Source organism: Vitis riparia, chromosome 6 (genome assembly GCF_004353265.1).
Source record: "Vitis riparia cultivar Riparia Gloire de Montpellier isolate 1030 chromosome 6, EGFV_Vit.rip_1.0, whole genome shotgun sequence".
In the NCBI taxonomy this organism is placed as follows: domain Eukaryota; kingdom Viridiplantae; phylum Streptophyta; class Magnoliopsida; order Vitales; family Vitaceae; genus Vitis; species Vitis riparia.
In genome coordinates this window covers 20072347-20096379 of record NC_048436.1, presented here as the reverse complement: position 1 = coordinate 20096379, position 24033 = coordinate 20072347, and the positions used below count along the sequence as shown (strand labels likewise).

Sequence of the window (24033 nt, the reverse complement as noted above, 5' to 3'; positions counted from 1 at the left end):
TCTTCTCTTACCTCTCCAAAAAAAATGCCTTCTTCCTTATTCCCTTCGTCCTCCTCCACCTCGGCCGTCTTTTCTTTTCTTTCCTCCTTGGTATCCTCCTTTAGCAAGCCACCACTCTCCCCTCCTATTCACCGGTCAGCAAGCATGGCTTGCCCAACCACTCTCCTTGCTGCTGCACGCCTACTGCAGCTGGCATCATGCCCTCAACTTCATGGCTGCCCGTCCCATCTGGTCGGGATTCATGGTAAGAGAGGGGGGGTCCCCCCTCACACTTTAAAAGAATCACCCAACTCCTCTCTAACAGTCTACAACTTTCTCAACTCCCCTTTACAGGTGTTGAATTCTGATAGCTCCCCAAAGCACTAACCTGATTCTCTGTCAGCCTCTCCAAAGATGCCACGTGGTCTCCCGGGATCGTGCCACCTGGCCAAATAACCTGCATGAAAGGTGAGAAAGAAAGTGTCCCAAAATGGGGGTCTACACTAACATAATTAATTATATGTGATAAAAATTGAATCAACCAAATTTAAAGTGAAAAACCGAATCAAACCAAACCAAGTCTTTTAAGGTCAGATTGACTTGGTTTTGACCCAATTTAAGGTCAGTTTAATAAGTTTTTTAGTCCTCAACATAATTGTAGATTTATGTTTGTTTTGAACCTAAAATCCATTAATTTTAATTTATATTAGGTTTTAAGTCTAATTTGCTTTTAAAATTAATTAAAACTAATTTGGATTTGATGTTAAAAATATATTGAATGCATTTAGAATTAATTTGGCCATGATATAAAAACAATTAATTATTTTAATAGAATTCGATACAAAGAGAAAATAAAAAACTTATCAAATATTAATCAATTATGTATAAGTTTTAATATGTTGGTTCGATTCAAATTTTATCGGTGATGAGATAAAAAAAAAATTGAAAACCAAACTGACAAGACAGTTTTCAAAATTCTTAAACCCAACTTACATTTTTTACTATTGAAAACCAAACTATTATGATGGGTTTTAGTTGGTTTGAATGAGTTTGTCGACTTTCTCAATTTTGCTTACAACCCTAATTAACTTGACCTAAGTTACATCCACATTGGCCAATAAAAAGATACTAATGGGGAAAAGAATATGAATGAAGAAAACATAAAAAGATGATTTAAGGTTTTATTTTGGTGATGGTTTTTAGAAGCAATATTTAAGCAAAATTTTTTAAAAATAGTTTTTAATTGTTTTAGAAATAATATTTTATTTGGAAACTCCAATATAGAAATTAATTTTTCTAACCTATTTTTCATGAAGGTATCATCTATTTATGTACAAGGCAAAAATTCTCAACTTATTTTTTCATCTTTTCAATTGTTTATAAGACTGCTGTGTACAAATCACCATAAATTTATTCTCAAAATTCTTTTTTTTTTCTTAGAAAAAATTCTCAAAGAATTAATTTCATTTGAAAATTTGTTGGACCCAAAGGGCCTTCACGGCTATGTGGGACATCACACACATTCCTCATGCAGACACAACGAGGTGTCTCATGGAGTTGGATCCAAAGGGCCTTCACGGCTTTAAAACGTATCTACTTGGTTAAGAGAAGCCTCTACATATATAACGCTATGAACATTATTCCTTATCCGATGTGGACATCACATAGGGTATAAATTTTTTTTATTAGTTTTTTAATCTAATTTTTTATTTTTATTTTCATTCAATCGCTTCTACTTTTTCATCTTTAGTTAAAATTTCTCACAAATTTTCTTGAAACCAAATACACTCCTGGTTCGAACCCTACATCAGCCTGAATTTAAGCCCAAGGTAGGTTTGGAGATGGCCGAGAAACCCTAAAGCCCAATATTGAGAAAGCCCAGTAAAAACAGAACCCCAAAAATGAAACACTCACCCCTCTGATCTGTAACTCCTGATCTCCATTACTGCCACTGCTCTCCCCCTGTGAAATCCAAGTACAGAAACCCTAACAAAATCTAACCCTAAAAGTCTTCTCTTTGTCTCCACCATGGACGACCTACGGGCCACCTACAGAGACGAAGACGAAGAAGACGACGATTGCGCCACCACTGCAACGGCTACTGCAAACGGCGTAAAGCATGAACCACCCGAAGACCACGACCACTCCGACGAATCGAAGCCCTCTTCGGATGATGATGAGGAAGACCCGCCTCCCAAGAAGCAGAAGCAACTCTCCTCCCTCAATGCGCCAACACTGCCGGAGGAGAACCAAGCAACGGAGCAAGCCATTTCGATAGCCGCAGCAGCGGTGGGGGCGACGGAGACGCCGAAAATTGCGAAGAAGGCGAAGAAGAAGAGCAATAATGTATGGACGAAATCGACCTCGAGGAAGGGGAAGAAGAAGGCGAAGGCAACTGCGAATAATGCCCCAACGGAAGACCCAGTTTTAATAACCCCAGTCCCAAGGTTTCCTGACAAGAATGACGATGCTCCGGATATGAAAATATGCCTCTCGAAGATTTACAAGGCGGAGAAAGTGGAGCTGAGCGATGATCGAATGCGTGCTGCGAGCGGGAAAGGGTATAGAATGGTTAGGGCTACTAGAGGGGTTGTGGAAGGAGCTTGGTATTTTGAAATCAGGGTTTTGAAGTTGGGGGAGACAGGGCATACGAGGCTTGGATGGTCGACGGAGAAGGGGGACTTGCAGGCGCCAGTAGGATACGATGCAAATAGTTTCGGGTATAGGGATATAGATGGGACTAAGGTGCACAAGGCATTGAGGGAGACGTATGGGGGGGAAGGGTATGTGGAGGGTGATGTTATTGGGTTTTATATAAATTTGCCGGATGGTGCAATGTATGCTCCCAAACCACCGCATTTAGTTTGGTATAAGGGGCAGAGATATGTTTGCGCCACCGACACCAAGGAAGATCCTCCAAAAGTGGTGCCTGGTGAGTAGTTGTTTTATTCCTTAGTGCGGGTGTTCTTATGCTTATATTTTTGCAGATGTTATTCTTTTTGCCTATTCTTTGGTGTTTCATTGCTATAGAGCTTGTTCAGCATACTTTTGATACAATGTGGGTTATAACTTTTGCATGTTATCCAAGTATGCGAGTGTTCTGTAAGTATTCTGTTTACATTTTTGTGCATATGTGGTTACAGAACATGTGGAATTATGTTTCTAATTGAATTTCTATTGCAAAAGAACATTGTTTTAAACTGTAAGAATTAGTGAAACTGGTGGCAACCTAAGTTGTATCTATTATGTCTGATCAAGGGCATTTTTTTGTCTGGCTCCTGCCAAATTATATATATATGACAAGCAAAGAGGCAAATTTTATAAATGGCAAGCAAGGATGCTATACACCAAGGCATAGAGGGCATGTCTAGAGGGTGCCAAATGCAAGACCCCAAAGGGAGAGCACAACCAAAAAACAAGCACTCCATCCCTCACCAAGAACCCAATCAATCTACACAATCAATAAGAGACATTGAGCCTACTTCTATGTACATGCTATTCCATGACAAAAGATTACTAAGGAATGAATGTTTCAATGCTTGAACCGGCCGCTCCCTTCTGACAAAAGATTACTATATGTATATAAGACAAACCTGTGTTGGTGCTTCACTTTGTTCATCCTCCCCCCCTCTCTATCTATAGAGCCAGCTTTGTATGTGCATCTATTGGGGGAGGGAGGGGGTGGTTGTTGGGTTCGGTTTGGGGTGGCTGAGTGTATATATAAGGGTTTTGTTCCATCTTTATACCTCCTTCCATTGCTATAGTATAAGACCAAGTTGAAGGTGCCTTAAAAAATCTATTACATGTTTTGAACTATGGAGATTTTTCATTAATAGTGGGCAAATTTATCTGTAGATCCGTATGCTTTAGGTTGCCTTTTAAGCACCCTTTTTCTAATATATCTTCTGTGGGTTTATCTATCAAAAAAATAATTTATCTATAGATCCTTCTCTTGTACCTTTATTATTATCAATATATATATTGTTTCTGATAAAATAAAATAAAATAAAAATTTATCAGTAGATCCTAGTCTCATGATTGCTGCCATTTCCAGTCATATCTCAATCTGGATTGAAACATTTAGAATGGGAAGACAAAAGTTTCACAAGGATGCACATGAAATCCATGGAAATTTGAAATATGAACCGTTTTTAATTCAATATGAACCACTCTAATGTTGTGTGTTAGAACTTAAAATCCAAATGAAGTCATTTGAATAATGGACATCTAGAACCAGTTGAAGGCTCCCTTCTTATAAAAAATTCATAGTATCACCCTTGAAAGAGATCAGAAGGTAGCCTAAGAACCTTATATCTCCTTCCTATGGAACTTAATCTCTCCTCCATAACCACAGCCTTGAAGTATGATTTATCTGTAAATTGTCCTTTAATCAGTTTCCAAGTTATTGCATCCATCTTTTCCTTCATAAATGTGTTCCAAAAAGTAGTTAACTGCCTTTATTTTCCAGTACCAAAAAACCCTTGTGAACCTCGGGTTCCAGTGGCCCTGTCTCGGACCAACATAGTTCTGCCAATGTAAAGAGTTTTATCCTTGTAGCACCTTAAGTTTAATCAAACAATCATTTTGTTGGCTTTGTTTGCACATGAATAAATGATGATAACCATCTTGATGACTTTATCACTCCTCATCCTCCATATTGCTCCCTGTACCTTGCCAAGAATGCATATCAGATGCATCCTTGTATCTTGGTCCTTAGGTCATACAATGAACTACTTGGGCTAAAAAAAAAATATTGAAATATCTTTAAGGTTTGATGGGGGATTTCAAGAGGTTGGATTTAAGTGTGCCAAATTGGTTGATTTTAGTGGTTTGGATGTTACTAGGAATATTTCAGTACTGTAATTTTTTGTTTAAGTTTTCAACAGTTTAAGAAATTGAATTTGAGTCTTGATGGATTATTGCATTTGTCAGGATGGTTCTTTAGTACTGTATTTTGTTTTTTAAGTGTTTAGCGGTTTTAGAAATTGAATTTGAGTCTTGATGGGTCACTGCATATGGCAGGATTGTTCTTATGTGGTTTCTACTTTACGGTTTTATGGATCCTATTAGTTGTTCTCATTGTGAGAATGAGATCAAATGATTAAATATTAGAATGGAGTTTTGAAAGAGCTCTTTCTCTCTCTCATGACCAAAAAAAAAAAGAAAAAAAATGGAAGTTTTGAACTGCTCTGTGCTGTCAACTATACTTTCTTTTGTTACAACAATGTGATGAAGTCACTTCTGCCCACCCCTTCAAAAAATCCAAACTTCATAAAAATGACAGTTCATCAACTTCTAACCAAATCTTGAAGGCCATTATTTGAAAAAAATTTCATTCAATTTGGATGTTGGATTTCCAAGCCCTCAGTTTATGTGCTCATATTTCCAATTCACTAGGTGATCCTCCCTTTCCTCACTCCAGAATATTCAGTTTATTTGTGGCTTCTCCAGATTTTGGTAACTATTCAATGCAGATCAACTATGCCTTAAACCCTATTTTACTGACTACTTTTCAACTATATGGATCTTTGTTGCCATTCTACAATTAAGGGTAAAATGAACCATAAGGTCAAAGAGGGTAGTGGATCAAGGTGTGTAAGGAAAACAGAAGCAGGAAAAAAGGAGAGCTGATGAAGATGTGTCAATAAAAAGGAGGGGGGAGAGAGGGGGACATAGAAGAAAGAGATAAGTAGTAATCATGTGTCAAATACTTCACATTGGCCTTCAGGTGCCCTTTTCTCTCTTTATATATATCATTTTTCTGTAAGTTTACTTATAAAAAAAATGTGTCAAATACTTCACAACATGCACTCTCCTTTGCCTTATGCCATGCAAAATTGCGTCCATAACTTGTTTTTTGCACTATCAAATGGAGATAAAGTGCACGTTGTTTGTAATGTATGTGTTTCCTTTCCACAAATTGAAGACTTTGTCTCTTAAAATGAAAATGCTGTGTGCTTCACATATTTAAAATGAAAATGCTGCTTTCTTCACTATATAAATGACATTGTGTCTGATTGGCTGAGTCTATGTTATCGTAAGTGTGGCTGTTTCTTTCTCTAAATCTAGAAAGCAACTGAGAGCCTGTATTTGTTACTTTGAAAGAAGCATTTTTTTCCATCATATGTTTATAATTGATTTTCTGTGTAGGAAGTGAGATATCTTTCTTCAAGAATGGGGTATGCCAAGGAGTTGCTTTCAAGGATCTATGTGGTGGTCGATATTATCCCGCTGCTTCAATGTATACTCTACCCAATCAACCACATTGTGTGGTAAAGTTCAACTTTGGTCCTGATTTTGAATTCTTTCCGGAGGAACTTGATGGACGCCCAGTCCCAAGGCCCATGATCGAAGTTCCTTATCATGGGTTTGACAGCCAAACTGAAAATGGTGTGTCCAATGAGAAGAAACATTAGCAAGCAACAAATTCTTTACAAATTAGTATTCGGAGGTGGAAGATGGATCTTGAGTTTAGCATTCTACTGTAATTTTGATCTGTTAAATTATTACTGACTAATGAATGGAGGAGTTGTGTAATTTCAATTTTTTCTTTGGAATACAAGGAAAACATAATTATTTGACTGAATGCAAATCCTAGAGCTTCCTATTCCCCTTATTTTTATTATATTTTAATAGATTTGCTTCTTGTCATGTTTACATGTACTCTTATGTTGGTTAAAATTCATTTTGTACTGATTGCATGGTACCTTACAACAATTCTTAAGAAGTTTCTGACTGGCCTGTTGATTTGTAGTACTGAACACCTGAACTGACTTCTGGATTTTATTTATTTGATTTGATTTGATTTTTGCTTTAAGGGTATTGGGGAAGGCTCCCTATTGGGTAGCTTGTCTTTGCCTTTACACTCACACCAAAGAAAAGGGTTTCCATGCTTATAATAGGTTTTGGTAACCCTTGTTGTGCACTTGCAGTTAGATGGCAGGGTATTTAGTCCTGTATTTCTCGTCAGATCCAACCAAGGCAGATTTGTCCATCCTTCTAGTATAGAGATGGTGGTAGTCATAAATTTGTTAGTGTTTTTCTTTACTAGTTTCACAAACCCAAGGGAGAAGAACAGATAAGTATTTGATCTATGTTTCTTGAATATTTGATTTGGTCCATTTTCAAGCATTCTTTCATGTTTAGCACCTTGTAATTCTTTTTGTACTTGAATTTTCCTCTTTGTTAGGGTTAAATCCCATATTGCACCCTAGGGGTCCATGATGAAACATAAGAACAAAAAACAAACATCTTCTTTCTGACAACTGTCTGACCAAAACACTAAACTCCTTGCTTCCTTCTGATTTTATTGTCTTAGTTTTCTTGTGTTATTAATTTTTTCTTTCAGGGAAAGGAAGGGCAGTTTTCTGGTGGCTGATTTGATATATAATTATAACTTTCTTTTTGATGGCAGGTGATAAGGGGTTTCATCCGAATGTGCGTTTTGTTGAAATTGGTCATGAGCTAGGTTGAAAAATTGCAGAGGTAGCAGAACTAATCAGTTCAAAAATGAGGAAAATGCTCAGGTTGGTTATATTGTAGCTTTTGCATATCTGTTAGGAGACTTGGTTTTGTTTTTCACCTTATTTTGGTTATGGAATTCTAAATGGGGGTAAGAGTAAGGCTTTCTCCTTGAGTAAAGAGGGATGGGTACTAAGTAAAAAAAACTTTTTACTGCTTAGATCTGCCATAAATTTTGGAACTTTGTTTGTCCATTGACTCTTTTACCTAACTATGATAAAAAATGCATGACACAAGTAAGGAGCATAAAACTCCAGTCTTGGTAAAATAATAGATTTAAAAGGATTTCCAAGTCTTGCTGCAAGAAAATATGTGACTCTACAAGGTTTGAAGGTGTGCATGGAAGCTTAAGTTAGTTAGAGCTCAATTTAATATGTGAGTGTGAGTGCCTTTGCTTCATGCTCTGAATGTCCAACTAATAGTTGAAATCTGTGTTTTAGTTTTTAACTACGCATAGAGGGCTTTTACCTATAATTGGAAGGGAAGTTATGTCTTGTTATGTTTTATTTTTTATTCAATTAATACTTCTGTTCAAATTGAATACATTAGTCAATCTTTGTTCAACCTTAAGATTGTCATCAATTATACATTTATTCTTATTATTATGTTTTCTGGAGATTTATGTCAAAATGCATGCCAAGTAGAGTAGTGAAAAAAAAGGGGGAAGGCTCTATTTCCATGACCAAACTTTGAGATTCAGACCAGCGAAGAAGTGAATGGGAAACAAGACACTAGGGACATGCAAGATAGATCAATGTGCATGTGAGGGGTTGCATTTGCTTGTTAAAATGCTGGTTGAGTTGCTGTGATTGGAAAAATGAGGGTTTTTTTATATTTTATTTTATATTATTTTTTGTCTAGTTGAGGTAGGTTGTATAGATTGCCTATCAAAAAATTAGGTGGTATAGATTGGTGATTAGGGAAAATCAAGCTCGTAGGTATTTTTGGAGGATGCAAAGCATTATTTCATTATTATCCCAGAGGGTGTTCATTTTTGAGAGTGGATTTCCATGGCTTCCCAGCTGTTTAGGGGTGTTGTTGAGGAGAGTAGGGTTTTGGGTTTGGAGAATAGTATATCAGGGAAAGGGCCTTTAGCTGTGCTGCCAAGATCAAACAGGCTGTGTTGGTTTAGAAGGGACTGAGCTTTGCTGTCTTGGTGAAGAAGGATCCAGTGGTGGTTGGCTACTCAGATTTGGTTGAGTTGGATGTAGCAGATACATTGAAAGAAGATGTGACATCTTTAATGCTGTCTTGTTGCCCATTGAGATAATAGTGGTTGGTGACTCCACCAGAACATCTTGCTTTAGAAATATGGGCTAATAGTGCTTGGTTGCTTTAGAGTGTTTGCTTTTTGGGGGTCCAAAATCCTCCTCTGGTAGTCCCTACAAGAAAAAGAATCCCTCCTTGCGTTTGTTCCTCTCAATGTTTTCTTCTGCATTGGTAGTGAATCAAGTTTTGAAGAATGACAGATTATTACTATTTCTTTCTTTTTTTTTTTGATAGAATATATGCTACTATTTCTCAATGCTTGGATATTGACAAAATGTTCGTTTTTGTGAGGGAGTTCAAATGAAGGAAATTTGGTCCATTTCATTGGGCTTTCAATTCATTTATAAGATATTAGCTATTGTTATCTCGTGGGTGTCTAAAGAGGAAAGAGGTTCGTGAAAGTTTGATGGGAGGCTTTGCCAAATCATTGATGCTGTTAGAGGGAGTTGGGATGCTCTTCTCTTGGTCTCTGCCTAACTACTAACGTTGCTGGTTTGTTAGCTAAGAAGGGAGCTAAACAACTATTTTTTTGTGGGGTGTTTTTTTTGTAACCCTTAAGCTGTATAGAGCCTTTTCAACTTGCACATAATTTTGACTCTAGGTTGATATTGCAAAAATATTCAGTTATCTCTTGAAGTAGGTTACACAAACTTTTCTTGTACTTCTTATTATTATTATTTTTGATCAAATTTTGTATATTTTGAAATGGTTTCTTGTCCTTCATTTGTACTCATTAATTCATATCAATGGATTTATTGTTTCTGATAAAACCAAATGTTTTGATTCTTGTGCAGGTATGGTACTAATTCCTAATGAAATCAATTTCACGTCTATCTGGAATCTTTTAGGCATCAGATAAAGACATCGTATCATGGGGTCTGATAGGGCAGTAAGAGAATTATGTTGGCTTGGAGTAATAGAAAATTTGTGAGGTTAGTAAGCATTTGGGTTTGAGGTTATGAAGAGGAAAATTTGGATTTTTTTTATGGACAATGATCTAGATGGGGGTAGAAGGTTCTTGCTTGGTAAAAAAAAGGATATGCGCAAGTTCTTAGAAAAATAAGGGGCTGCAAAAGCTTTCCTTTTTGGTGAATTATGGAGGGTGTAATAGATAGGACTTGTTCTATACTCAGGTCTATCATTGGTGTTGATGAAGCTTAGAATTATTCCTTGGAATGTTTAAGGTATAAACAGTAAGGGAAAGCATAAGGCCATTGAATCTTTTCTAAGGTCAAATAAGATTAATTTGGTATGCATTCAAGGAACAAGGATGGATTATGTGTCTTTGTTTTTGGTTGGAAGCTATTGGGTTTGCTTCTTGGAGTGAGGAATTACTAAATGTGAGGATTTTTTTTTCTTTTTTCTTTTTTGAGCCGGGGTTTGGTTTCTGGTATTTTTTGATAAGAGGGTGCTGGGTTTATTAGGAATGGAGGAGAGGGTGCTGGATTTATTGGGAATGAAGGAGAGAGTGCGTACTCTCTTTCTCATCGTTCTAAGAATTGTAAAGATGGATTTTAGTGGGTAATTTCAGGAATGCATGACCAATCTTAAGCACAACAAGGATAGATATTTGGTAAGGGTAACATTAGAGGGCTGTGGAATGATCCAGGTGCATTTTTGATAGTTTTAATGTGTTCTATTTTTCTCTTGATAGATGCAATTGTTTTGAGGATCTCCTTAGCTATATGAGAGACTCTTCAAACTTCATTGAAGGTTTCAATTTATTGGATATTTCTTCTTCTATTGGTACATACACTCGGCATGGTAGTCAAAGAAGGTAGTCATTTGTCTTATTGGATATTTCTTGCTCTCTATGAATTGGGGAGAGCATTTTTCTAATGTTTAAGAAAGTTTCTTTCACAGCCTATATTATCTCTACCGTTCTCTTTTATTGGTCAGAAATGGAGTTTCTTTTTAGATTTTGGAGTATGTGGTTGAACAAAATTGGTTGTGGGGATTTAGCTAAGAATTGCTAGTGGAGCTATGAGTTTAGTGGTTGATGGAGTTTTACTTTTGTTGTAGAGAAAAAGGAGTTGAAGGATGATTTAGAAAAAAAATGAATTACAATTGTTTGGAAATGTATCTATTCATAAAGCTTGTGCTTTGGAGTAAATTAGGTTTTTGGATAGTAAGAAGAATGGGCTTTTGTGTATTGAGGAGTTCGAGCCTAGGTGTTCTATGTTGGCATTGAGGGGGCTGGCATTAAATTTATTGGTGTGGCTAATAGGGAAGGTTTAATAAAATTGTTTGATGAGGAGGAGGTTTTGGTTCTTTATTTGACTTGATCAATGACAAAACCCATGTGTGGGTGATAAGTTGAGAGATCATCAACAAAATTGTTGGCTTCATTATAAGGTGATTTGATGAGGTTCCATAGTGACTTGCATAGGCATCTTTTGGTGCCTAGCAAAGGTGGCAACGAGGACATCAAGGGCCTTTGGCCTATTAGTTTTTAGTTGGATGTTTGTGTTTGTGTAAGATTCTGACTAATCAATTTAAAACAAGGTTCAAAATCTCGTCCAAGCTCAATATGATTTGGTTGAGTCGTATTCACTTGGTCCATGTCCAATACAATATTGATAACCAAGTTCAGTATATTTATTGAATTGCCATGTGAATTAGCCAACTCGGAGATAACTTTATAGTTTCGAGACAATTCATGACTCTGAAATGTTGTAGAGATTGGTGTTGAAGTGGGTGATGGTTGTGATGCCTTTTTCTCTCAAGCATGGTGATGGTGAACCTTCTCTTTGCCTTTAGGTATTTTCCAAGAATGTGGGAAGGAGAGGGAGGAGTACCATGCCTTTGGGATCTTCTTTATTACCACTCCTTGATCCATGGCATCTCACAAAGTGGGAAATGAGTATTACTGGGGTAATGGGTAATTACTATTTGAAGGGGACATTATCTTAAATGAACAACCCATGGGACTTGGGTCATTGGGTTAAATTGGCAATGGGTATGGATATTTGATAGAAATTTGGACATCTGTGCATTTAGATCAAGTTCAGAGAAGAAGGTGGTCTTTAGCAAATCAATGTTATCTTTTCCAAGTGGAGGAAGAATCTATAGACCACATCCTTTTGCACTGTGTAAAGGCGAGTTTTATGAGGGTTGCTCTTTGCACTTTTCAGGGTGTCTTGGGTGCTTCCCTTATCGGTTAGAGAGACACTTTTGGTTATTATTGTTCGTTTGTGGGCAAAAAACGTAAGAAGATTTAGAGAGTCGGGCCCTTATGCATCTTTTAGACGATTTGGAAGGCAAGGAATATGATTATTTTCGATGATGAAGTGCTTTCGATTTAAAGGTTAAAAAGTTATTTTGTTTGCTTTCTTTGGTTGGAGACTAAAATTTTTATTAATGCTGGTTCTTTGACGGTAGTTGGTTTCTTTGATTGGTTGGGCTCTTGTTGAGGGTGGTGATGTTCTTGCGCCTCCTCTATTGTAGATCCTTCCCTTGTTGAGTGTAATTCAACTTAGTTGGTTGTTGATTTGCACCCCATAGGGTAGGGTCTACAGGACTAGGAGTTGTCACACTCAAAGATGTAAAAAATGCTTCCTAAAATCATTATGAAACACATTTTTAATAAATGATTCTTCCAAAAACCTTTTTAAATAAAATGCTTCAATTAAAAGTGCTCCAAATTGAAACACCCGATATGTACAAAATATTCTTAAAAATTATGTTAAAAAATTAAGTGCCCCTATGGTAACACCTTACTTCATGATTGCCTATGTCATGCAACGAAACATGCCATGTTGAAGACAAGTTTAAAAGCGTGAGGTGTTTGCAGGGTTGAATAGCATGTTAGTGCAATGAGATGAGTGGTAGATAATGACTTGGTAGTGATTTAAGGGTGGTAGCAAATGTGCAGGCACATGCAAGGTGCTGCAGGAAAACTCTTTCCAAGGGAGGTGATAGAATATGTGTAACCCAATGCCACTCCAAAGATATGACATGGAGCTTCGGACACAAGTAACATTTCATTTGTATACTTTCAAACTATTTTACAAATATAAATAATTTTTTTTTATTATCTTAAAAATGCTGTATAGTTTATTATTTAAATTTCAATATAAATGTATAAAATGTAAAACTATAAAGGTTATTTTATATGAATTCAACTCAATACAACATGAATGTTATTTATAGAATTTGAATAACCGGTTAATCCAATCAACTCAAATCTAATATCAACTTGACTCAAGTCTAAAAAAAATGAGAAAATTAAGCTTAAGCACTTTGGGTTAAAGGTGGGATTGAGTTGGGGTTCGGGTTGAATGCGTATTTAATTCAAATTACATGTAATATAATTCATGCTAGTTGCGACCTTAATTTTAACTATAAATAGTTTCTTTATTTTTATTTGAAATCTTTAAAAAATATTCAAAATCTTTCGGCATTTTAACTTGTCATTCAAAATCAAAATTAGGAATGATGAATTTGATTGAACCATTTGTACTATTAATTTTGTTTTATTATCATCAAATCTAGACTAATTTGATTGTTTCATTTGTTAATACATTTAAATAATATTAAAAATATCAAATATCTTGCCCAATACAATAAAATAATATATGAGGCTAAATCGCCCAACCACTCCTCTCTTTTCGCATGAAATAATTAATATTTTTAATAAGTAATACTTTTCACAAAATCATACATTAATAAACCAAATATTTTCCAAAATTTCTTTTAAAAAAAAGAATACTTGTCAAAATAATAATAATAATAATAAAATATTTCTTTAAGGGTATTCCAACTCGGTTATACTTATACCTCCTTCCTTCCAGAAAAATTTAATTTAAAAATATTTACAAATTAACTTCAAAATAATATAAACAAATTGTTAAAGGTTTTTTTTTTTTTTTTTTAAAATTTAAAATAGTAAATATAAAAAGTAGAAATTTTTATAAAAAAATATATCGTAAATACTTAAAAATTACTTTAAATCTTTTTAAATTTAATAACTGACCAATAAAAAAAGAATTGTAAAATATTTATATTTATTCAATTGATATAATCTTATGAGGACTTTTGACCTTTTTGAAAGCTATTTTTTTAGAAGAGTTTTTTAGAACAAAAAATAAAAAAATTATATTTGATAATAAAAAATTGTTTTATATTTTTTTATTTTCAAGAACAAAAAAATAAAGTGTTTTCAAAGAATATTTTTTTAGTTGTTTTTATTTATATTTTAAAATTTATTTAAAGAAATAATGGTATAAATATGTAAAATAATTAAAAATAAAATATTGGATATAAAATTAATTTTAAAATATATTTAAAAATATTAAAAATAAATTAAAAATATTTTAGGTTTTTCAGAATTGTTTTCTAAAAACCCTCAAAGGGTTTCTTTCTTTTTTATTTTTTATTATCTATCTTTTATATGTGAAAAACAAAAATTATTGGTGGAGCCCACGGTACCGAAAATTAGTCTTGGATACTAAAATAAAGTATAATAATAAATAATAATAGTAATAATAAAAATAAAAATAAAAATAATAAGAATAATTCAAGATGTATATAACAGGTATCGAATTTGGAATAATAGCAGATGCTCGTGCTCTTTCCTTCAACCCGAACAACAAACCCTACATTCGAACAACCAGCCCCATCCCATCCTCCCTCGACGTGGTTCCGCTGCTACGCCTCCGCTTCTGCCGCCGATGCTAGATCTAGTTGGTGGTTTAGGGTTTTCCGATTTGGCTTCGTCCTCTTCTTTTGGTAAATCTTTTGATTTCAGCTGAGGCTTCTCCTTCACCTCGTCGTCTTCTTTTTCTTTTCAAAATTTTAGAAGCTAACAGTCTTGTTCAGTGGAATAAATCAAGAGAACTTTGAGTTTTTACCCCAATTTTGGGTTTTTGTTGATTTCGCCCCACAATTTTGGATGAATTAATTAAGTTTTGATAATTTTGTGTTTAATTCTGTTAATTCTTGGGCTGCATTTTTGGGTTTGCGTTTTGTGGGTGTGTATTATTTGCTTTCTGTGTTTGGTGGCTGAGAAAATGTGGGAAAAAGATAATCAGAACTTTGAATCCTACACTTCGTAGTTGGAAAATGTACTTGCCTATCTCAAAGTATTGTAATAGGCACAGTTCAGTCGAACGTTCTTGTTTTCAGTTTTTTTTTTCTTTTCCTACAAGTTCTAGTAGCCAAACAGTGCACAATTGATTGTTGGGATCCATTTTTTTGGTAATTCTAATGAAGTGTAGGAGTTGTCTCTTTCAAAGCCCTGGTTGGATGTTGGTGAAAAAAATTAGGGAAAGGAAAACAAATTTCAAAAGTAAGGCACTGTTTTCTCTGGAACAAAAAAAAACAAGAAAATGTGATTAGCAACCAGAAAATTGAAAATCTTAAAAAACGGAAAACATAGCGTTTATAGAGAGTATATTTTAGTTGTTTTCACTTGTTTTGTAAGAGCTGTTTTAAAAAATAATTCTACAAATATGAAGAATGATTAACAATAAAGTACTAAGTATAAAGGTTATTCTAAAAACATAGAAAACAGTTTAAAAATATTTCAGGTTCTCAAACAGACATTTGTTCTACAAAATATTAGAGAAGAGTTTTAAAAGATTGTTCTAAAAAACTGTTTAGAAAAATAGTTATCAAATAGGGCCTAAGTTGTTTTACAGCATTTTCCCCGTGTTTGTTTTTATGTTATAGATAGAAAGTTCAGTACTTAAAATTCTCATATTGTTGTGTTTGATGATTTAAGAACTGGTGGTGGAATGTAAAATAGATTTAAATGGAAACCCAAATGCAGAAATGATGGGAGAAAGTTGTGGAACTGAAGTGATAAATAATAATGACAATCCTAGAGAGATCCTTTAATATATAGAATATAAAGAACATAAAGGATATACAAAATTTATATTTTTCTTTTGCCTATCAAAAAGAATATGAAGAATTTTAGAAAAATAACTGTCTATTCATTGATTTGAAATAGAAGAGTTCATCATTTTGACAAATGCATAATCAAATTGTATTAATTGACTCATCTTATTGACATGTTAAAGGTCTTATTGGCAACATTGCACATATTAAAAATAAAATTGAATGACATCAAGTGTAATTCGTCTAAATATGATGGTACTTGTCTTTCTTTAACATTGGAGTAGTCAGTTTTTTACTGGCTGAACCAATATTCACATGAGTGTATTATCAATCGGATTTATTGATTATATGTTTGATGTTAGCTTCTCTGTGGCACAAAATGTTTGTTAAAATGCTTGACATGAGAATTTTTTTTTTAAAAATCTCCTTGAACCTCTTGCAAGGACCGAGACAAAATCCATTTCATCTTCAAACTCAAAACTGCATAAAGATGGGGCAATAGGAGAAACTCTTACTCTTTTACTTACAGCCCAACTTCTGTCAACACACCTCCTCCACGCAGGTAACCAAGGTTTGAAGGTAGAAACTTCCCCCCACTTCCCCACCAAGCAGAGCTTCAAGAGTTTTTCCTTAGCCTTGACCCCTCAGCTAACTGAATCCACTCTGGATCACCCAAAACCCTCTTCACTGCAGGACTGGATTGCCCCTCAGAATGAGGCAAAAACCTCAATCCAGGGGAACAAAGCTTACTGGCCAGAGTGGACCAGCCTCTCGACAATCCTCTTCCTTCAAGGAAAATCAAAGTAAATCTTTTAGCCTCCACATCGCATACTGAGCAAAGAATAAACCTCCCGTCTTCGTTAGCACATCTCTCAAGCTTAAATGCCCTTCCATTCTTTCTCCATGCCTTATTGCAAACCAATGACTCCTCCCTACAACAAGCCTCTACTCCTTTAAACAAGTTCCTTAGACTCACCTCCCCAAACCTAATCTTGGAACAACCTCTTCCCCTCTCCACAATAACACCTCTCAGCTTACCTGAAGCCTCTTCAATGGATATCTCAAAAGGATTCACCTCCACGGGGAACCAACACTTCCCTCGTCTCAATGGATATCTCAAATTTTTGGAGTTATATGTTCCACCTCAAATGATTGAAATCTGTGAAGGTTCATGCTACAGTAGCAAGAGTATAAGCATAATTTTTGTTCACTTATTGGGATTCTTTCAATTGTTGGATGTGTAGGGGATTCATTGTCATTTGGGTTTTTTCTAGTCTATGAAAAGAGTTGCAATAAATTATTTTGCTGTTGTGTAGAAAAATGTGCAAGAGGGGGTAAAATGAAATTCTGGAACACACTGCTTCTATTTCAAATTCATTGTTCTCCTGATGTGGATAGTTGTGGGGTTTTGATGTGTGAAGAAGGGAAATTTAACTTTGTCTTGAGCTGCTCTTATTCCCGGATTAAAATTTTGTGTCATGCATCAAAGGTATATATATATCTTTTGAGTGATCCTTTTGAGCGTCCTGGAACAGAATCTTGATCATTGATCAGGTCAAAAGAAGGGGTTGGAATATGCTGAATAGGTGTTACTTGTGTAAAGTGGAAGAGAAAACCAGTGACCACCTGATTCTATTTTGTAAGAAGGATACAATGCTATGGAGCTTGCTTTTCTCTCTTTTTGATGTGTAGTGGGTCCTGCACTCCTCAATTAAAAGGAGTTTGATTGGTTGACATGGAGCTTTTGTGAGTAAGAGTAGGGAAAATGCTTGGAGGGCTGCCCCCCTTTGCTTAATGTGGACTTTATGGAAGGAAAGAAATGAAAGAGTATTCAATGACATAGAATGGTCCGACTAAACTTTAAAACACTTTTTTTTGTACACTTTTGTGAATTGGGGTAGGGTGTATCTAGAGGATCATTCTTTGTCCATGATTGATTTTATAGAGGGGCTTTTTTTCAAGTTAGGAGAAAGGTTTTCATCTTTCTTTTTGTCTAACTTCTTGGACGTTGTTTGTATACTTCGTGTGTACTTTTTTTGCCGCTTCTAGGCACTGCTAATACAAACTCTTATTTACCTATAAAAAAAAATATATATCTTTTGAGTGATCCTAAGGTAGCTTAGAACTTTATCATACCTTTCTGTCATTATTTCCACGTGCTTAAATTTGGGTAAAAGGGTGTGATTGGAGCAACTTAGTGATCCTCCCTCTTGTACCTCCTTTTTCTTAAGTGAAAGGAAGTAAAAGAGAAAGTTACCATGTGGTTGCGTAAATCCAGCTGGATATTCTCCTTGATCTTCTGATAAATATCACTTTTGAATTTACTTGATAGGCCTGGTGCTTGGTGCTTCTTAAGGATTCATCCCAGCAATGCAATTGAGGTTGGATAAATGGTGAAACTGCTTGGAGTAGTTGGAATCCATCATAACCTTGAATTATTTCCAAAGTTTTTAAAGGCGTTTGTGAGGCGCGCCTTGAGGCGCGCCCTGAGGCGAGGCGTGGCGAAAACGCCCTGAGGCGTTAAAAATAAAACGAGACGCCTGAAAGGCGTACGCTTTTCCGGTGAGGCGTGATTGAGGCGCGCTTTGATCGCGCCTTTCACGCTCCAAGAAGAAGGCGTACGCTTCGTCGGATCTGATGTGGCAATGAACAGAGATTTAAAAAAAAACCCTAAGTAATCCCTAAAACCCGACTCTCGACTGAAAACAAACCCAAAACGAAACCCTACCTCCAACGACTCAAGCGGCGACGGAGTACTCACCCTCGATGGCGACCAATCGCAGTGCGTCTTCTCCGGCGGCGATCCCTCTCGTTCATCTCCAGGTATGTTGCGAACTCCCTCTTCCATGGTTTCTCCCTCTTCGTTTCCCTCTCCGCAGTCCACACGGGCTTCGTCGGCTCTTCATCCAAAATTTTTTTATTTTATTTTATTTTATCAAATCAGTTATGTAGATATTTAATGTATACCTATTTAAAATTTAAACCCTCTCTCTCTCTCTCTTCGGGCAGTCCACACTTCTCCGGCAGTCCACATTTTTCTCTCTCTCACAGTAGGCTTTTCTCCTTTTATTTTTTATTTTTTTTATTTATTTTTTTATTTTTAAGATAATTATTTGTTAATTTTGAATTTTTTATCCGGCAGTCCACATTTTTCTCTCTCTCACAGTAGGCTTTTCTCCTTTTTTTTTTTTTTTTAAGATAATTATTTGTTAATTTTGAATTTTTTATTTCTAGTTTGTTAATTTTGAATTTTTTATTTCTGGTTTAAATTTAATTTTCACCTCAATTTTCTTTATTTCATTATTAAATTCTAATTAAAATTTATGTGTATAATTTTTAAATTCCTTTAAAAAAAAATTGGTTTTTTTTTAATTTAAACCAATTAAATTTTGTATTTCATTTTTAAATTCCTTTCAATTATGCTTTGTTATTATTTTTTAGTCAATTATATTGTTATATGGAAATTTGAATATTATTATTGTTGATTTTTTTTAGAATGAGTTCCTCCGAAAAATTCAAGAAAAGATTTTGTGTGGAAGTATGTGATTGAAGTTTCTGGGGAGCAATATTTAAGATGTAAATTTTGCAATCAAAGATGTACGGGAGGGGTGAATAGATTAATTAATTATTTTATATTTTATATATTTTAAAATATTAATTAATTATATAATGTGAGGCTCAAAAAGCTTACGCCTCAACGCCTCGAGGCTTACGCCTCGCCTCACAAACACAAAAACGCCTCGCCTTACGCTTTCGCCTTTAAAAACTTTGATTATTTCTACATAGATAAAAAAAGAAAAAGGTTATTCATGGAAGTTCTATTGGTGGTCCTTCAAATGTGAAGTTGCTTCTTGGCACATTGTAAATGGTTCGAACCATCCTTTGTTGGTTATGTTGTGTTATGTAAATATAGTATTTCCTGTACCCCTTAAGTGGGACCAAGTGCCTGAATTAATTTGGGAAATGTATTGCTTCAAATTATTGGAAAAGGAGAGGTAAACAAACAAGGGGCTTGGTTCTTATGGTTGTTTCTGAGTGATGACCATTTACTGCAGTCATCTGAAGGGTTTTTAGTCAACTGTTGGCTCTCTGACGTGATTAATTTTTCTTGTTTTCAGCTTTGCAGGAGTTAGCCATAACCAGTCAAAAAGGCTGACGGAGATTTCGCATGCATGGGTAGAATAGAGGAAGACAACATGCTTGCGAAGATAGAGAGTAAGAGTGAAAAACGGAAGCAGCATGAGGGCAGTGCTCCTGAAGAGTTAAATAAGTGCAGTGATGCAATGCATGCTGGAGTGGGGGATGGCTCTGAAATGAGAAAGGAAGGCAAGAAGAAGAAGAAGAAGAAGAAAATGAAGACAACAAACAAGGAAGATGTGGTTTGCAATGATTTTGGATTCGATATTATTCAAAATGAGGCTGTAAATGTGAAGGATTATGTGGAAGTGGTTAACAGTAATAAAAAGGAGAATGATCAGAAGGTGAGGAAATTAGAACTTAAAAGGGATGGGAAGGGATATGACCAGGGTTCGAAGAAGCATAGCAGAGTTGGTGAAGCTACTGAAGTCAAAGAGTTTTCAGATGTTAAGTTCCATGATGGAAGAGAGAAGAAAGGGAGCCTTCAGTTGAATGAAGAGCAGGATGTGAGGGATAACTGTGATTTAAAAGTAAGAAAAGATAAGAAAAGGAGACATAGGGAGGATAGTGACAAAGATGGAACTGATTCAATTTCGTCTTTGATGGAAATTACCAAGCGAAATAAAAAGGGAAAAGATAGGGTAGTTATGGGACAGAAACTCACTGAGAAGGAAGACATTGCTGAAGTGAAGAATGGGGAAGAAGGAAGTAGAACAAAGAAGATTAAGAAAGGAAAGAGAGACAAGGAGAGTAGTGATGTTGAGGGGAAGGACAACATTGTGAATACAAAAGACATTGGAAAAGTAAGGGACCACTATGATGGGAATATAATGGAAAAGGTCAACCATGGAAAGCAGGAGAAGAAGAGAAAGAAGAAGAAGGATAAGGATGATTTGGGAAGTGAATTGAAACAACTTGTGGCTGGGAATCCGGGTGATAAAAGCACCTTAAATGGGAATAAGAAGTTTGTGGGTGGTACACATTCAACCGGTAATAAAAAAAGGGGCAGAGAAATAGAAGCATGTATTGTTGGGACTGAGGATGACAACAAAAAGAAGAGGAAGAAGGTCAAGTTAGTTGAAAATGTTTCAGAAGGACCAGAGTTTGAAGCAGTGCCAACAACCAAAGAAGACGTTGAGGCTGCTGATCTTTCTGAAAAGTCTAAACCTGATGAAACGCCTAAGAGAGTAAGGTTTTCTGGTCATGTGGAGGTTTTCCCTTCATCAGATGGTCAAGAGGGTTTGGTACAAGGCAAACGATTCTCACCAGAAGAAGATGAGATGGTTAGAAAGGCTGTTTTAAGCTATATAGAGGACCATGGCTTGGGGGAGGAAGGTATAAATATGATTCTGAACTGTAAGTCTCACCGTGAACTCAAAGGCTGTTGGAAGGAAATTGCGGCTGCATTGCCTTGGAGGCCTCATGAAAGCGTATATTACCGAGCCCATGTCTTATTTGAAAGGGATGAGAAGCGTACTTGGAGCCCTGAAGAGTATGAACTTGTTCGGAGATTCCATGAACAACATGGATCAGAATGGAGAATGTTGGCTGATGCACTTGGCAAACATAGGTTTCAAGTGAAGGATACATGGCGCAGGATAAAATTGCCCAATGCTAAGAAAGGACAGTGGCACCAAGAAGAGTACCAGACCTTGTTTGATTTAGTGAACATGGATCTGCGGATGAAGGCTTTAGGGGAAAGGAAATCCAAGCACGGTATGTTGCGAGATAATATCAGTTGGGAAGCAATAAGTGACAAGTTGCGCACTCGAATCAGTTCAGGTTGCTGCTTAAAATGGTATGGCCAATTAACTTCATCTATGGTTGTTCAAGGTAACTGGGCTGATGCCGATGATTATCGCCTGCTGAATGCACTTTTTAACTTGGATGCTTGCTGCATGGAAGATGTGGACTGGGACAATCTTCTTGACCATAGGTCTGGAGAATTATGCAGAAAGCGGTGGAACCAAATGATCAGGCATATAGGGCATTACAAGGACAAGTCATTTGCAGAGCAAGTTGAAGTTCTTTCACAGCGATATTGCCCAGATCTACTTGAAGCAAGAGAAGCCTATGATGCCAAAGTTCCAGTTTGCTAATGTTGAGTGCCTGATTTGGAACCTTCTGAAGGGGAACTGTGACTTGATTACATGGATCTCCAAGACAATGTGATGGTAGTGTTATTGATGTGCAATCTAGAGTTTGGCAGCAATGATTCCGACTTCCTGACTTGGGCTTGGAAGTGACTGAAGGGCGTGATGGCTGAAGTCAATGTGCAGCTGAGATAAGGAAAATGCCAAAAAGTTAAGAAAATCTCTGTGGGCAATTTTGTTTCCTTCCCCTGTTTGTGGGTCCAATATAGGATTTTTTAAAATGAAATATTCATAGCTTTGATTAGATGGAGTATCCATATGAAAAACATTTTTCTGTTACTTGTTCCCCCCTTATTTCTGGTTTTTCGCTGTATTATCGTTCCTAGTTCTTCAGTCACCCTTCTTGTCGTTTAAAAAATTAAACCAAGAAACTGAAAGGAATGGGCAAATTTGGATACCTCCACGGTTCCTTCAGATGATGTGAAGAATTTATCAGGTTTTCCTATGCTATTTGAAAGGCTCCTCAGTGTTTCTCCAACAGCCCCGTTTAAATTTCCTGTTTTTTTGCGTTCTTTTTGGACGGTTGATGCCAAATCTTTGTAGAGGAGCAATAAGCGGACGTTGTTATCAGAACAGACCTCTGGATGGCTCAAGAGACACTGATACGGGTGTTTTCAGTGTCATTTTGTCCGTTGGTTGTTGGATTTATGATGGCGCAAAGTGATTGACTGAATTTAAAGCAACTTTATTTAAGTTTATTTGTTTGAATTGATTTCCCTTTTTTCTCCATTCTAAACGAAACCTGTATCTTGGGTATTATGCTTCTGATCATTGGGATGATATCTTTCGTAAGGCAACTACTTCTCAACTTTCCATGATCATCTGATTGAGCTTGATACCTATCAGGTCAAAAGAGGTTTGAAGTCTTTTTCCTCACAAAATTTGTTTCTTTGATGGTGTGCTTCTTCATACGCTTTTACTAATTTTTAGATGGGTTTGCTTCCAGAGATGACTGATTAGCAGTAGCCACTGTATTTCCTGCCATGGCACTATTTTATTTTTAGTCAGATTTATGTAATGTTTTCATTGTTGTTTCTTTTCTGCATGGATGGGTTGCATCCAATCTCAATTTTTTTTTTATTTTTTATTTTATCTTTATTGCAGTTGTTTGAAACATCAGTTGTCATAGGCGATCAGAAAAGACAAAAAAAATTAGTTGCCTGATTTTTTTTTTTATCCGAACTTGGGTGAAGTGAAGACTCGCATTTACCATCTATCAAAATACGATGCTTGCTTAAGCTTGGTCACAAGGATAGAGAACTCCTTGCTCGCTAGCCTTGCATACTTGCATGCAGCACTTATAATGTGTTTGGTAGGAGTGCAACAGGGACAAAAGAAAAAGCAATTTTAGAATGTTTCTTCTTCCTTCCTCTTTTATGGGGGAAGGGAGCATCCTCTTTCATCTTATTTGCTTGTTGTCTAATCTTCAAGTCCTTAGCCATGGTGGTTTCTTTAATGGTTTTAAAGTTGAGGGTGGAGGGGGGGGGGGGAAGGTATGATTACTTGGATCAACTCATCTTTAGGATGATAGTGATCCAAATCAAATTGACTTAGAGGCCTAAGCTTATGGACTTGCCTAAGCTCTCACTTAAAATTTTAAGATAAGATAGAGAGTTTTAAAACTTTGGTAATAATATTGATGAATAAGTTATCTTTTATGGAAAATTTTAAAAATATTTATTTCTTAATTGAAAATATAGTGTAATAAAAATATAATCTTAAAAAATTTAAAATTTTTATAAGAGTATTTTATTCAAAATTAATTTGATAAGAATCTTTTAAAAAATTCTCATTCTTTACACAATTCCAATTTAATAAATATTTTATTTTGAAATTATTTTTGAAAGAAATTTATTTCCATCAAATTACTAAGTATTTTTATAATATTTATTTTTCAAATTGAAAACTTAGTGTAATAAAGAAATTTAATTTTGAAAATTTGAGAGCACATTATCTAATTAGGAAAGATTTAATTCAGATTATTTTTTTTTTTAAAATAAAATTTAACAAAATATTTTTAAGTATAAATCTAAAAAAGAGTACTTTAGTTCTGGAATTCAAAATTCCTCAAAATATTTACTTTCCTATATATTTCCAATTCAATAAATACTCTTAGACATGAAATGGAATT

General features: G+C 35.5%; 2 protein-coding genes across 10 annotated transcripts; both read left to right on the top strand.

Moving 5' to 3' along the window:
* The first annotated feature begins 1877 nt into the window (after positions 1-1877).
* LOC117916656 (protein TRAUCO) lies at positions 1878-12758 on the top strand. 5 transcript variants are annotated; one of them, XM_034832792.1, is made up of 4 exons: positions 1878-2911; positions 6130-6369; positions 7394-7505; positions 12644-12758. In XM_034832792.1, exons 1-3 carry the CDS (start codon positions 2008-2010, stop codon positions 7450-7452), a joined length of 1203 nt encoding a protein of 400 aa, XP_034688683.1. In that variant the 5' UTR covers positions 1878-2007; the 3' UTR covers positions 7453-7505; positions 12644-12758. The 5 variants fall into 5 exon arrangements, with proteins under 5 accessions (XP_034688683.1, XP_034688685.1, XP_034688686.1 ...); XM_034832794.1 differs by lacking the exon at positions 12644-12758 and adding an exon at positions 9564-12149; XM_034832795.1 differs by lacking the exon at positions 12644-12758 and adding an exon at positions 9076-9405.
* A 1582-nt stretch (positions 12759-14340) lies between these two features.
* LOC117916655 (RNA polymerase I termination factor) lies at positions 14341-22668 on the top strand. Of its 5 annotated transcripts, XM_034832787.1 has the most exons (3): positions 14341-14499; positions 17945-18435; positions 19731-22668. In XM_034832787.1, exon 3 carries the CDS (start codon positions 19785-19787, stop codon positions 21846-21848), a length of 2064 nt encoding a protein of 687 aa, XP_034688678.1. In that variant the 5' UTR covers positions 14341-14499; positions 17945-18435; positions 19731-19784; the 3' UTR covers positions 21849-22668. The 5 variants fall into 5 exon arrangements, with proteins under 5 accessions (XP_034688678.1, XP_034688676.1, XP_034688679.1 ...); XM_034832785.1 differs by lacking the exon at positions 17945-18435; XM_034832788.1 differs by lacking the exons at positions 14341-14499; positions 17945-18435 and adding an exon at positions 19405-19480.
* Positions 22669-24033: the final 1365 nt, after the last annotated feature.